Consider the following 13,003-nt stretch of genomic DNA (forward strand, 5'->3'; position numbering starts at 1 on the left):
TTCGTTGATGCAAAAATAAAAAAATATGGCTCTTCAGAATATGGCGACACAGAAAACAAATGATTTATTAAAAAAAGTGATTTTATTATTCAAAAGCTGCAATTCATAAAAAAAACTATATCAATTTGGTATCGCCCTAATCAGGGTTGGGATTCAAATTTTTAACAACAGGTTCCCTGTTTTTCGGACAAAAACATGTGGTGGGGGGATGGGTTCACTGTGTTTTGCCGTGTATCACGCCATTGCATATGATTCTAATAATAAAATAAAACAATTACGATATTCCAAATACCCCCTACATTAAAGTGGACTCTAAATAAAGAAATTCCCTGTCCAGAATGTTTTAGTGTGGATTGCCACACTATTTATATAATTACATAAGCGTACAGACCTACCCACACATTATATTAAACTCATCCATTACGTATAGGCCTATATGCGCACATTCAATATCCTAAGTGTGCTCAGCCCATTTAGTTAGGCTGTGCACATGAGAAGGGAGGAGGACAGTGCGGCGTGCGCTGTAAGCCACGATAACTCTACCGGCTAATGCACAGATACGGTGCCAGGAGCAAGCTCAGTATATATATACAGCACCAGAAGAAAGCTCAGTACATATATACAGCACCGGAACTAAGCTCAGTGCAAATATACAGCACCAGAACCAAGCTCAGTACATAAATACAACACCAGAATCAAGCTCAGTACATATATACAACACCAGAACCAAGCTCAGTATATGTATACAGCACCAGAACGAAGCGCAGTACATATATACAGCACCAGAACAAAGCTCAGTACATATATATATGTTTTGAGCTTGGTTGTTCTGATAAATATGTACTGAGCTTGGTTCTGGGGCTGTATTTATGTACTGGGCTTTGTTCTGGTGCTGTTTATATGTACTAAGCTTTGTTGTGGTGCTGTATATATGTACTGAGCTTGATTCTGGTTTTGTATTTATATGCAGAGCTTAATTCTGGAGTTGCATATATGTTTTGAGCTTCTATTTGGTGCTGTATATATGTATTGAGTTTGGGTTTTATTATGATCAATATAACAATATATATATATATATATATATATATATATATATATACATACAGCACCAGAACCAAGCTCAGTACATATATACAGCACCAGTACAAATGCAGCTCATTACAGAGATGGTTTGCAAATTTAGTTTAAACCCTGCCATATAAGTTTGTACGGCATAAAACTACAGCTCCCAGTATAGCCGGAACGATGTTAAGGATATGCTGGGAGTTGCTGCTTCACATTTAATGACTCACCGTTGACGACTTCTCAGATTCTAGTTGTTCTCTTTACTTTTCCATCTGGTCCAGAACTCTATGATGCCGTCTGGCCATGACCCATTTCTGCGGAAATGGGTATATTTGCTGCTCAGATGTCTTCAGAAGCTCACTTTTCAACATTTCTACACCTATAAACGAAGAGCAAATTCTTATGGTACCACACTCTATGCCCCCAAATATAATAGTATCATACACTGTGTCCCCGAATATAATAGCGCTACACACTGTGCCCCTGAATATAATAGTAACATACACTGTGCTCCTGAATAAAATTGTGTCAAACACTGTAAAGTAATGCACCACACACAGTACCCCTGTAGATAGTGCCCCTCATAGAGCCCTCTGTAGATAGTACTCCCAGTAGAGCACTCTGTAGATAGTGCTCCCAGTAGAGCCCTCTATAGATTGTTCTCCCCATAGAGCCCTCTATTGGTAGTACCGTTCCCTGTAGATAGTGCCCCCTATAGCGTTCCCTGCAGACAGGGCCCCCTGTAGCATTCCCTGTAGATAGTGCCCCCTGTGGCATTCACTGTAGCGTTCCCTGTATAGTGCCCCCTGAAGCGTTCCCTGTAGAGTGCCCCCTGTAGCGTTCCCTGTATAGTGCCCCCTGTAGATAGGCCCCCTGTGGCGTTCCCTGTGGATAGAGCCCCCTGTGGCATTCCCTGTAGATAAAGCCCCCTGTGGCGTTCCCCGTAGCTAGAGCCCCCTGTGGCATTCCCTGTAGATAGAGCCCCTTATGGCGTTCCCTGTAGATAGAGCCCCTTGTGGCGTTTCCTGTAGATAGAGCCCCATGTGGCATTCCCTGTAGATGGGGCCCTATCTACAGGGACCGCGACAAGGGCACAGGGGGCTCTATCTACAGTGACCGCCACAGGGGTCACTATCTACAGGGAATGCCACAAGGGGCTCTATCTACAGAAGACGCCACAGGGGGCCCTATCTACAGGGAATGCCACATGGGCCCTATGTGATGTTACCCTGTAGATAGGGCCCCCTGTGGTGTTCCCTGTAGATAAGGGCCCCCTGAGATGTTCCCTGTAGATAAGGGCCCCTATATAGTCCCATGTAGTTAGTTCCCTATATAGTCTTCCATAGTTCTCATTCCCTATATAGTCCCCTATGTAGTGCCCTATAGTACCCACAGTAGAAGGAAAAAAAACACATTTTCTTACCTGTCCCATTGCCGCGCCATCCTCCAGCGACGTCAGTCCTCCTCCAACGGAACGATGCAGTGGCCGACTGCATTATCACTAAAGCCCCGAATGGCGAGGCATCATGTGCCTCGCCAGGGCAGTTCTAGTCAACTCAAATAGTATCCGCGTCCTAAAGACGTGGATCAGGGTTGCCAACCTCCACTTCAGAAATTTCTGGACAACTGAGCTAAAAATCACGGACAGACCAACATTTTTACGGACACATTACAAAATTAAGTGTAAGGCCCCATGCCATGCAAACGACCATAGATTTAGTCCGTAATTATAGACCCATTCATGTCAATGGCCCATTCACTTTATAATAGGAGCTCGGTCCGCAAATGCGGATAACTGTCCGCAGCCGGTTGTGCCCGTAATCACAGACTGTGATTACGGGCACGGTCATGTGCATTGGGCCTCAGTGATAATAAAGAGCATAACTAACACCTTTTACAAGCGATCACACAAGTGTGATAGTAAAAAGAAGAGTACGGGCACAACTGAAGTTGAATTAAAAAACGATTAAAGTAAGGCTTCTTTCACACTAGCGTTTCTATACGTTTACCTCTCTTCCATCAGAGGAAGAGAGGATCGATAAGTTAAGCAATGGTTCCGTTAGAATTACCATTAATTTCAATGGTAATTCTTTTGTATCAGTTGCTTTCCGTTTGTCTCCGTTTGCTAGGTTTCCATTATTTTTTAATGGAAACAAAAGTGCAATCTGCAGAACCTTTATTTCCTTTCAAAAGAACGGAAACCTAGTGAACGGAGACAAACGGAAAGCAACTGATACAAAAGAATTACCATTAAATCCAATGGTAATTCTAATGGAACTGTTGCTTTCCGTTTAATCATCATATCCAGTACCTGCCAAACACTAGTAGTTGAGGGTTAATTCAATAACGGTGGGCACTGTCTCAGTCTATCCTGCCAGCAACGTCTGTCTGCTGCGTGAGGGTGGAAACTGGTCAGAGTCTTAGAGCCAGACTGGCTGCTGCTGCTGCATGCAGTATGCACTGGGAGTTACTGTGAGACTCACCAGTCATAGCCCCGCTTGTAGCTTTCCCACGCTAATTAAGCACTGGAAAACTACAAGCGGGGCTGCCTCTGACTAGTGAGTCGGACAATCAATCCACCCCCACCCGCACCCCCCTGCCTGGGGTCAGGACCAGGTGACTCACATGTTACTGGTCTCGGTACCGACCCAATGACGGTCTAGGTGTCTCTGACTGAGATCATCCCCAGTCAGAGACAGTCATAGGCTCCTCCACCGCAGCCGCTTTCCTTCTAATTGCCGGCTGTTCTTCCCTTAATTGCACTGTATCTGCACATGTAAATTTATGTACATGCGCAGTGAAAATCATCGGAGGGAACAGAGGAAATCCCGGACAGTGTTTATTTCTGCCGGACGCTACGGACAGCAGAAAAAAACACTGGGTTTTTGCGGACTGTCCGTAAATTTACGGACGGTTGGCAACCCTGACGTGAATACAATTGAGTGCAGGGGACCGGTTCCGGCTTCCCGTTTCACCTGGTTCTGCAAACCGGCTGTCATTTTAACAACTGGTTCGGGAGAACCGGGGCGAACCGGCCGGATCCAACACCTGGCCCTAATCATATCGATCCATGGAATAAAGTTAACATGTACTTTATGGTGCACAGTGCATGCCAGAATTACATTTTTTTTTGGTCATTTCCTCTTCCAAAAAAATGTATAAAAGTGATCAAAAAATCGCATCGTACCAATAAATTCTACAGTTTGTCCGACAAAAAACAAGCCCTCACACAGCTCCATCAAAGAAAAAAGTTATGGCCCTAGTAAGGCGCAGAGGAAAACACATCCTGATGTGCAGGCCAGAGGGAAACATTCCTAAACATAGCATCAAACATAAAAAAAGCTATATAAATTTGGTATCACTGTAAATGTACTGACCCGCTGAATAAAGGTAATATGCCATTTATACTGCACTGTGAACACCGAAAAAAAACAACAATGTCAGAATCACTGTTTTTTGGTCACCTCGCCTCCCAAATAATGGAATAAAAAGTTATCAAAAAGTTGCATACCCACGAAAATGGTGCCAATAAAAACTACAGCTTGTCCCTCAAAAAAAAGCAATCATACGGCTACATGGGTGGAAAAATTAAAATAAGTTATGACTCTAGTAAGGCGGGGATGAAAAAACATCCTGATGTGCTGGCTAGATGGAAGCATTCTATCAGTTTCAGTAGTTATCAAGAACCTAGGATTTGAGAACCAGGAAGGGGAGGGCCATAGCACATCTGGAAGTGAGGGTGCCCGTATTATAAAGGGCAACACTTTCCCTGCAAAGTTTCCCAAACTACAAAGAAAGATAGGTCCCAAAAATGTGCAGATTGTGCTCCAAAAGATTGGATAAGAAAGAACACCATTTGTCAGTACGACACTGGCTTGTGCACAACGGATTGCTTCAAAGTGATATTTTTATTATTTACCCCATTATCATGCCCTCATGTACTACTCACAGCTTACATATGCCCCAACATTATCAATTGAAATACCAGTAAAACTCTAAACAAAACTACTACCAAGCAAAATCCGCGCCCTAGCATCCAAACTGTGCTCCCTCCCTTCTAAGCCCTACACTGTGCCCAAACAGCAGTTTACGTCCACATGTATGGCATTGCCATACCTGGGACAACTTGCTTAACAATTTACGGGGTATGATATGGTCAACATGCTCAGTGCACACATAGAGTATTGCTTTGAGTGGTGTGGTTTCTAAAATGGGGTCACTTATGTTTTGGTACATCAGGGGTTTTGAAAATGCTACATGGCGTCCAGAAACCATTCCAGCTAAATCTACACTCCAAAAGTCAAATGGCACTCTATCTATTCTGAGCCCTCCCATGTGTTCAAACGGCAGTTTATGACCATATATGGGGGTATTGCTATACTTGGGAGACATTGCTTTACAAAGGTTGGGGGGCTTCTTCTGCTTCTGTTTTGTGGAAACAGAATATTTTAAACTACATCTTGTTCAAAAAAATATAATTTTTCATTTTCACGGCACAATTCTAATCAATTCAGGAAAAAACCTTTGGGGTCAAAATGCTCACTATACCCCTAGATCAATTCCTCAAGGGGTGCCATTTCCCAAATCAACTTCTCAGAGGCTTCCACTGTACTAGTACTACAGGGGCTCTGCAAATACAACATGGCACTTAGAAACCAATCCAGCAAAATCTGCAGTCCAATTGCCAAATAGCGCTCCTTCCCTTCTGAGCCCTGCAATGTGACCTACCAGCGGTTTATCACAGCATATGAGAAAGCGCCATACTCAGAAGAAATTGTCTTACAAATGTTGCAGTGTTGTTTCTCCTTTATTCTTTGTAAAAATGAAAAAAACAATTAAGCTAAATCTATATCTTATTGGAAATTTGTTTTATTTTTGCTTCCCAATGCTAATTATTTCAGAAAAAAACATGTGGGGTAAAAATGCTCACTATGCCCCTAGATGAATTCTTTAAGGGGTGTAGTTTCCCAAATTGAATCACTTTATAGGGATTTCCACTGTACTGGTACCTCAGGGGCTCTGCGAATGTGACATGGAGCCCAGAAACCAGTCCAACAAAATCTGGCCAAATGGAGCTCCTTATTTTCTGAGCCCTGCCGTGTGTCCAAACAGCAGTTTATGACCATGTATGGGATGTTACTGAACTCGGGAGAAATTGTTTTGCAAATATTGGATGGCTTTTTCCTTTTTATTCTTTGTGGAAATTAAAATATTTTAGCTAAAACTGCATCTTATTGGAAAAAATTACATTTTTCATCTTCATGGGCCAATGTTAATAAAATCTATGAAAAACCTGGGGGGTCAAAATGTTCACTGCACCCCTAGATGAATTTGTTAAGTGGTGTAGTTTCCAAAATGGTGTCTTTTTGGGGGTGTTTCCTATGGTTTGGCACCACAAGACATTTTCAAACCTGTCATGGTGCCTAAAATATATTCTAATAAAAAGAGGGCCCCAAAATACACAAGGTGCTCCTTCATTTCTGAGGCATGTGTTGCAGTCAAGTAGCATACTAGGGACACATGGGATATTTCTAAAAATGTCAAAATCAGGGTAATAAATATTGAGTTGTGTTTCTCTGTTAACACAATCTGTATTATAGGGGGGGAAAAAATTAATGGAATTTCTGCTTTGCTTTCATTCCTATGAAACGCCTAAAGGGTTTAGAAACTTCCAAAATGCTATTTTGAATATTTTGAGGAGTGCAGTTTTTAAAATGGGGTGATATATAGGGTTACTGACATATAGACCTGTACAAGCCATTTAAGAACTGAACTGGGCCCTACAAAAATAGGTTTTGCAAATGTTCTTGCAAATGTGACAAAATGCTGATAAAGTTATAACCCTTGCGATATTCTAGAAAAATAAAAGGATTTTCAAAACTGACGCAAACATAAAGTAGACATATGGTAAATGTTACTAGTAACTATGGTGTGTAGTATAATTATCTGTCTTACAAGCAGATACCTTTGAATCTAAAAAAAAATGCACATTTTTTCAAGCTTTCGCTAAATTTTGGGTGTTTTTCACAAATAAAACCTAAAAATATCTACCAAATTCTACATCAGGGCCCTTCTAGAACTTGTTCAAATAATCAACCATCAGAACATCCCGTGGTAGAGAGTTTCATAGTCTCTCTGCTCTCACAGTAAAGAATCCACGTCTGGGATGATGGTGACACCTTTTTTTCTCTAGAAATAGGGGATGCTTCCTAGTTCTTGTTACAGGCTTAGGTGTAAATAGAACATTAAAAATATCTCTGTGCCGTCTGTTTTCTAAACTGAATAGCCCAAAGTTTCATAACCTTTCTTGGTACTGCAATTCACCTATTTCCTTAATTACCTTGTTGGCCCTTCTTTGCACTCATTCTAGTTTAGCGACGTCCTTCTTATACACAGGTGCCAAAAATTGTACACAATATTCCATGTGTGGTCTGACTAGTGATTTGTATAGAGGCAAAACTATGTTCTTGTCATGAGCATCTATGCCTTCTTTGATGCATCCCATGATTTTATTTGTCTTGGCAGCAGCTGCCTGGCACTGGTTGCTAAAGGTAAATGTACTGTCCACCAATATCCCCAAGTCTTTTCAGTAGCAGTTTTACCATATAAAGAATAATTGTAAAATTAGTTTACTCGGCCCAAGTGCATAACCTTACATTTATCCACATTAAACTTAAAGGGATTCTCTACTACCGGACAACTGATGAACTATCCACTAGATAGGTCATAAGTACATGATATGTGGGGGTCCAACACGTGGACACCGCACTGTTAAGCCGCTCCAGCTGCCTCCGAGCACCAGACGTACATGCCGGAAGCAATTCGCTTCGGCCCCTGAATAGCGGCCGAGCTGCCGTACTGCATCTCTGCCCCTATTCAAGTGAATAGGAGCAGAGCTGCAGTTCAGCAGCACGGCCGCTATGCTATGTACGGAGCCAACTGCTTCCGTCTTCCTACATATCGGTACACGGAGGCAGCCGGAACGGCTTAACGGTGCGGGGTCCGGGTGTCGTACCTGCACCGATGATATACTGATGACCTATCCAATGGATAGGTCATCAGTTGTTTAGTAGTGGACAACCTCTTTAATTTGCCATTTCTTTGCCCAAGCCTACAGCTTCCCCAAATCCCTCTGTAGTATTACATTATCCTCCTCTGTGTTGATTACTTTACAGAGCTTAGTATCATCTGCAAATACTGAAATTATACTCTGTAATCCCTCCACAAGGTCATTAATAAAGTATCAAAAAGAAGAGGGCTCAATACTGACCCCTGTGAAACCCCACTGGTAACTATGACCTACCTTGAGGATGAACCATTGATAACCACCCTCTTTTTTCTATCACTGAGCCAGTTGTTAACCCAATTACACATATTTTCCCCCTGTCCCCAAATTTTCATTATGTATACCAATCTTTTATGTGGCACAGTATCAAATGCCTTTGAAAAGTCTAGACACACCACAACCACGGCCTTACCCAGATCCAGTCTAGAACTTACCGCCTCATGGAAGCTGATCAGATTAGTTTGACAGGACCGATCCCTCATAAACCCATGCTGATGCTGCATTAACAGTTTATTTTATTTGAGATATTCGAGGATGGCATCTCTTAGAAAAACTCTCAAATATTTTACCCACAATGGAGGTCAAAATTACAGGCCTATAGTTTTCGGCCTCACTTTTTGAACCACTTTTTGAATATTTGCACCACATTTGCTATGCGCCAGTCTTAGGGTATGTGCACGCACACTAATTACGTCCGTAATTGACGGACGTATTTCAGCCGGAAGACCCGGACCGAACACACTGCAGGGGGCCGGGCTCCTAGCATCATAGTTATGTACGATGCTAGGAGTCCCTGCCTCTCAGCAGGACGACTGTCCCGTACTGAAAACATGATTACAGTACGGGACAGTTGTCCTGCAGCGAGGCAGGGACTCCTAGCGTCGTACATAAGTATGATGCTAGGAGCCCGGCTCCCTGCACTGAGTTCGGTCCGGTACTTGCGGCCGAAATACGTCCGTCAATTACGGACGTAATTAGTGTGTGTGCACATACCCTTATGGAACAGACCCAGTCATGATAGAATCCTTAAAGAGGCTCTGTCACCAGATTTTGCAACCCCTATCTGCTATTGCAGCAGATCGGCGCTGCAGTGTAGATTACAGTAACGTTTTTATTTTTAAAAAACGAGCATTTTTGGCCAAGTTATGACCATTTTCGTATTTATGCAAATGAGGCTTGCAAAAGTACAACTGGGCGTGTTGAAAAGTAAAAGTACAACTGGGCGTGTATTATGTGCGTACATCGGGGCGTGTTTACTACTATTACTAGCTGGGCGTTGTGTATAGAAGTGTCATCCACTTCTCTTCACAACGCCCAGCTTCTGGCAGTGCAGCACTGTGACGTCACTCACAGGTCCTGCATCGTGTCGGCACCAGAGGCTACAGATGATTCTGCAGCAGCATCGGCGTTTGCAGGTAAGTCGATGTAGCTACTTACCTGCAAATGCTGATGCTGCTGCAGAATCAACTGTAGCCTCTGGTGCCGACACGATGCAGGACCTGTGAGTGACGTCACAGTGCTGCACTGCCAGAAGCTGGGCGTTGTGAAGAGAAGTGGATGACACTTCTATACACAACGCCCAGCTAGTAATAGTAGTAAACACGCCCCGATGTACGCACATAATACACGCCCAGTTGTACTTTTACTTTTCAACACGCCCAGTTGTACTTTTGCAAGCCTCATTTGCATAAATACGAAAATGGTCATAACTTGGCCAAAAATGCTCGTTTTTTAAAAATAAAAACGTTACTGTAATCTACATTGCAGCGCCTATCTGCTGCAATAGCAGATAGGGGTTGCAAAATCTGGTGACAGAGCCTCTTTAAATATCAGAAATAAGGGTCTGTCTATCACAGTACTTAATTTTTGCAGAACACGAGGGTGTATAGCATCCGTACCCTGTGATTTATCTATTTTAGTGTTTTTAAGGCGGCGCTGCACTTCTTGCTGGGTTAAGCAGGTTTAATGGAGAATTTACTTCTACCTTGATCCTATCATCTGACATTGGATTTTGCTGAGTAAAAATGTTTAGACTATTCCTCATCTTCATCCTTATTTTTGAGGGGGCCAACACTTTTAGTTTTCAGTTTTTTCAAATATATGTATTTTGAAAAATATTTTTGGCTTATTTCTACTTTCTTTGAAAATGAGTCCTCTGTTTTAATCTTTGCTGCCCATATTTGTCTTTTACACAACAGATTTTTTTATTTATAACTATTTAATGACTCTTCTTTTAGTATTTAAAGAGGCTCTGTCACCACATTATAAGTAGCCTATATTGTACATGATGTGATCGGCGATATAATGTAGATTACAGCAGTGTTTTTTTTATTTAGAAAAACGATCATTTTTGACGGAGTTATGACCTATTTTAGCTTTATGCTAATGCATTTCTTAATGAACAACTGGGCGTGTTTTTTCTTTTTGGCCAAGTGGGCGTTGTACAGAGGAGAGTATGACGCTGACCAATCAGCGTCATACACTTCTCCCCATTCATTTACACAGCACATAGCGATATAGGTATATCGCTATGTGCAGCCACATAAACACACTATAACGTTACTGCAGTGTCCTGACAATGAATATACATTACCTCCAGCCAGGACGTGATGTGCATTCAGAATCCTGGCACTTCCTGGCACTTCGCTAACAGAATCCCGACACAACAGCACAGCAAGCGTAATATCGCGAGATTACGTTTGTGTGCTGTAGTTTCGGGATTGTATTAGCGAAATGTCAGGATTCTGAATACACATCACGTCCTGGCTGGAGGTAATGTATATTCATTGTCAGGACACCGCAGTAACGTTATAGTGTGTTTATGTGGCAGCACATAGCAATATAGCTATATCGCTATGTGCTGTGTAAATCAAGGGAGAGAAGTGTATGATGCTCATTGGTCATACGCTCCTCTGTACAATGCCCACTTGGCCAAAAAGGAAAACACGCCCAGCTGTTCATTAAGAAACTCATTAGCATAAAGCTAATATAGGTCATAACTTCGTCAAAAATGATCGTTTTTCTAAATAAAAAACACTACTGTCATTTACATTACAGCGCCGATCACATTATGTACAATATAGGCCACTTATAATGTGGTGACAGAGACTCTTTAACCACATCTGTTTCATCCTGTTTCTAGCTTGTTTATTCCCATAATGTGTATATGATATTAAATGTGGTGTTTTAGAGTATATCCTTCCCATGCAGATTTAGAGGAGATTTGATAAATTGCAGGAAATGTTAAACAAACTTATCTTAGTGGATCAAGTCATGAGATTTTCATTAGCATAGTGAAAATTGATAGGCATTATGCTATGCATTGTTTTTCCAGGATTATTTGCACATATCTTAGTGTATATATATATATATATATATATATATATATATATACTGTATATATATATATATATATATATATATATATATATATATATATATATATATATATATATATATATATATATAACATTTATTCCAGTACATGTTTTAAATATTTTGTTTTGTAAGCAGGAGTTGCTTTTCTTGGAATATTTATATTATACATAATTTTTTTCTCTAAGGTAATGTTTCCAACATCTTGATTGCTCTGTCATGCCTCGAATTTTGTGGGGTTTAATTCCTTTTTATATCATCTCCTTGCTGTGCCCAGTGCCCAAGGGTCAGGAGAATAATTCAAATAAAGCTACAACCCATCGTGGGTCTCAATATGGCCCATGTTATGATGCCAAACATAGGCCAAAATACTGTATCCCAGATTTTATCAATGTTGCTCTTGGGAAAGAGGTAATTACATCCAACACTTGTGGACGTACACCACAAAAACTCTGCTCCTTTTTAGATGCTACAAATGTGACATCACAACGATGTCAGTTATGTGATCTGAGGAAGACTGAAACTTCCTATGCACCATCATATATGACCGACACAGATGCCCAAACATGCTGGAGGTCAGAAAGTGGTATTACGTATCCACAGAATGTTACACTGACTTTACCACTTGGACGAAGATTTGAGCTAGTTTATGTTAGCTTACGTTTCTGTTCTCCACGTCCTGAATCTATGGCAATCTATAAATCTATGGACCACGGAAAAGCATGGATCCCTTTCCAGTTTTATTCTACTCATTGCCGTCGTGTTTATGACCAGGCAACCACCAGTGCTATTACAAAACCCATGCAGCATGAAGCCACCTGTACTGATTTTCAAACAGGAGTTAAACCCCTCACTAAAGGACTTGTAGCTTTTATGCCATTAGCGGGTCGTCCCTCAGCACGCAGATTTGAATACAGTCCTGTTCTGCAAGATTGGGTGACAGCCACAGATATCCGTGTGGTCTTTAATCGACTTCACCATGGAAAGAAAATTGGAATCCGAAGGAAAACTGCTTTTTATGGAGTTTCTGAATTCCAGGTTGGAGGAAGGTGCAAATGTAATGGTCATGCATCAAGTTGTATAGATAGTAAGGAGGGTTTTGTATGTGACTGTCAACATGATACCATTGGTCCAGAATGTGATGCCTGCAAGCCATTTTATTATGATAGGCCTTGGCAAAGAGCAACTCCAAGCAATGCACATGACTGCGTGGGTAAGTTTGCAAAGGTACAGTTAATGACAATCTCTCTAACAGTATTTAATGGATATGTATAATGATCTTTAAATATATTTTTGTGTTGTTTTATTCTATCACTGAGATTTAGCCTTTGTTGTGTCAGATTTTTTTTTATTTCCGTGGCAGATATATGAATAACATAAAATTATAAAATATAGTAAAAATAGCAATAGTACTTGGCCAGAATTCATTAAAAGGGAATCTGCCACTTAGATGCCCTAAGCCAACAAGGGCGCTTTTAAAAAGCATGTCCTGCATGG

General features: G+C 41.3%; 1 protein-coding gene across 1 annotated transcript in view; it reads left to right on the forward strand.

The window, feature by feature from the left end:
• LOC142661479 (netrin-1-like) overlaps positions 1–13,003 on the forward strand; it is a 116,278-nt gene that overhangs the window by 68,525 nt on the left and 34,750 nt on the right. Inside the window, exon 2 of the mRNA XM_075838875.1 lies at positions 11,695–12,719. Coding sequence (XP_075694990.1) covers positions 11,726–12,719 — 994 coding nt within the window. The 5' untranslated portion in view covers positions 11,695–11,725. The remainder of the gene's footprint in view (positions 1–11,694; positions 12,720–13,003) is intronic.

The sequence above is a fragment of the Rhinoderma darwinii genome, chromosome 10, assembly GCF_050947455.1.
Source record: "Rhinoderma darwinii isolate aRhiDar2 chromosome 10, aRhiDar2.hap1, whole genome shotgun sequence".
Lineage (NCBI taxonomy): Eukaryota > Metazoa > Chordata > Amphibia > Anura > Rhinodermatidae > Rhinoderma > Rhinoderma darwinii.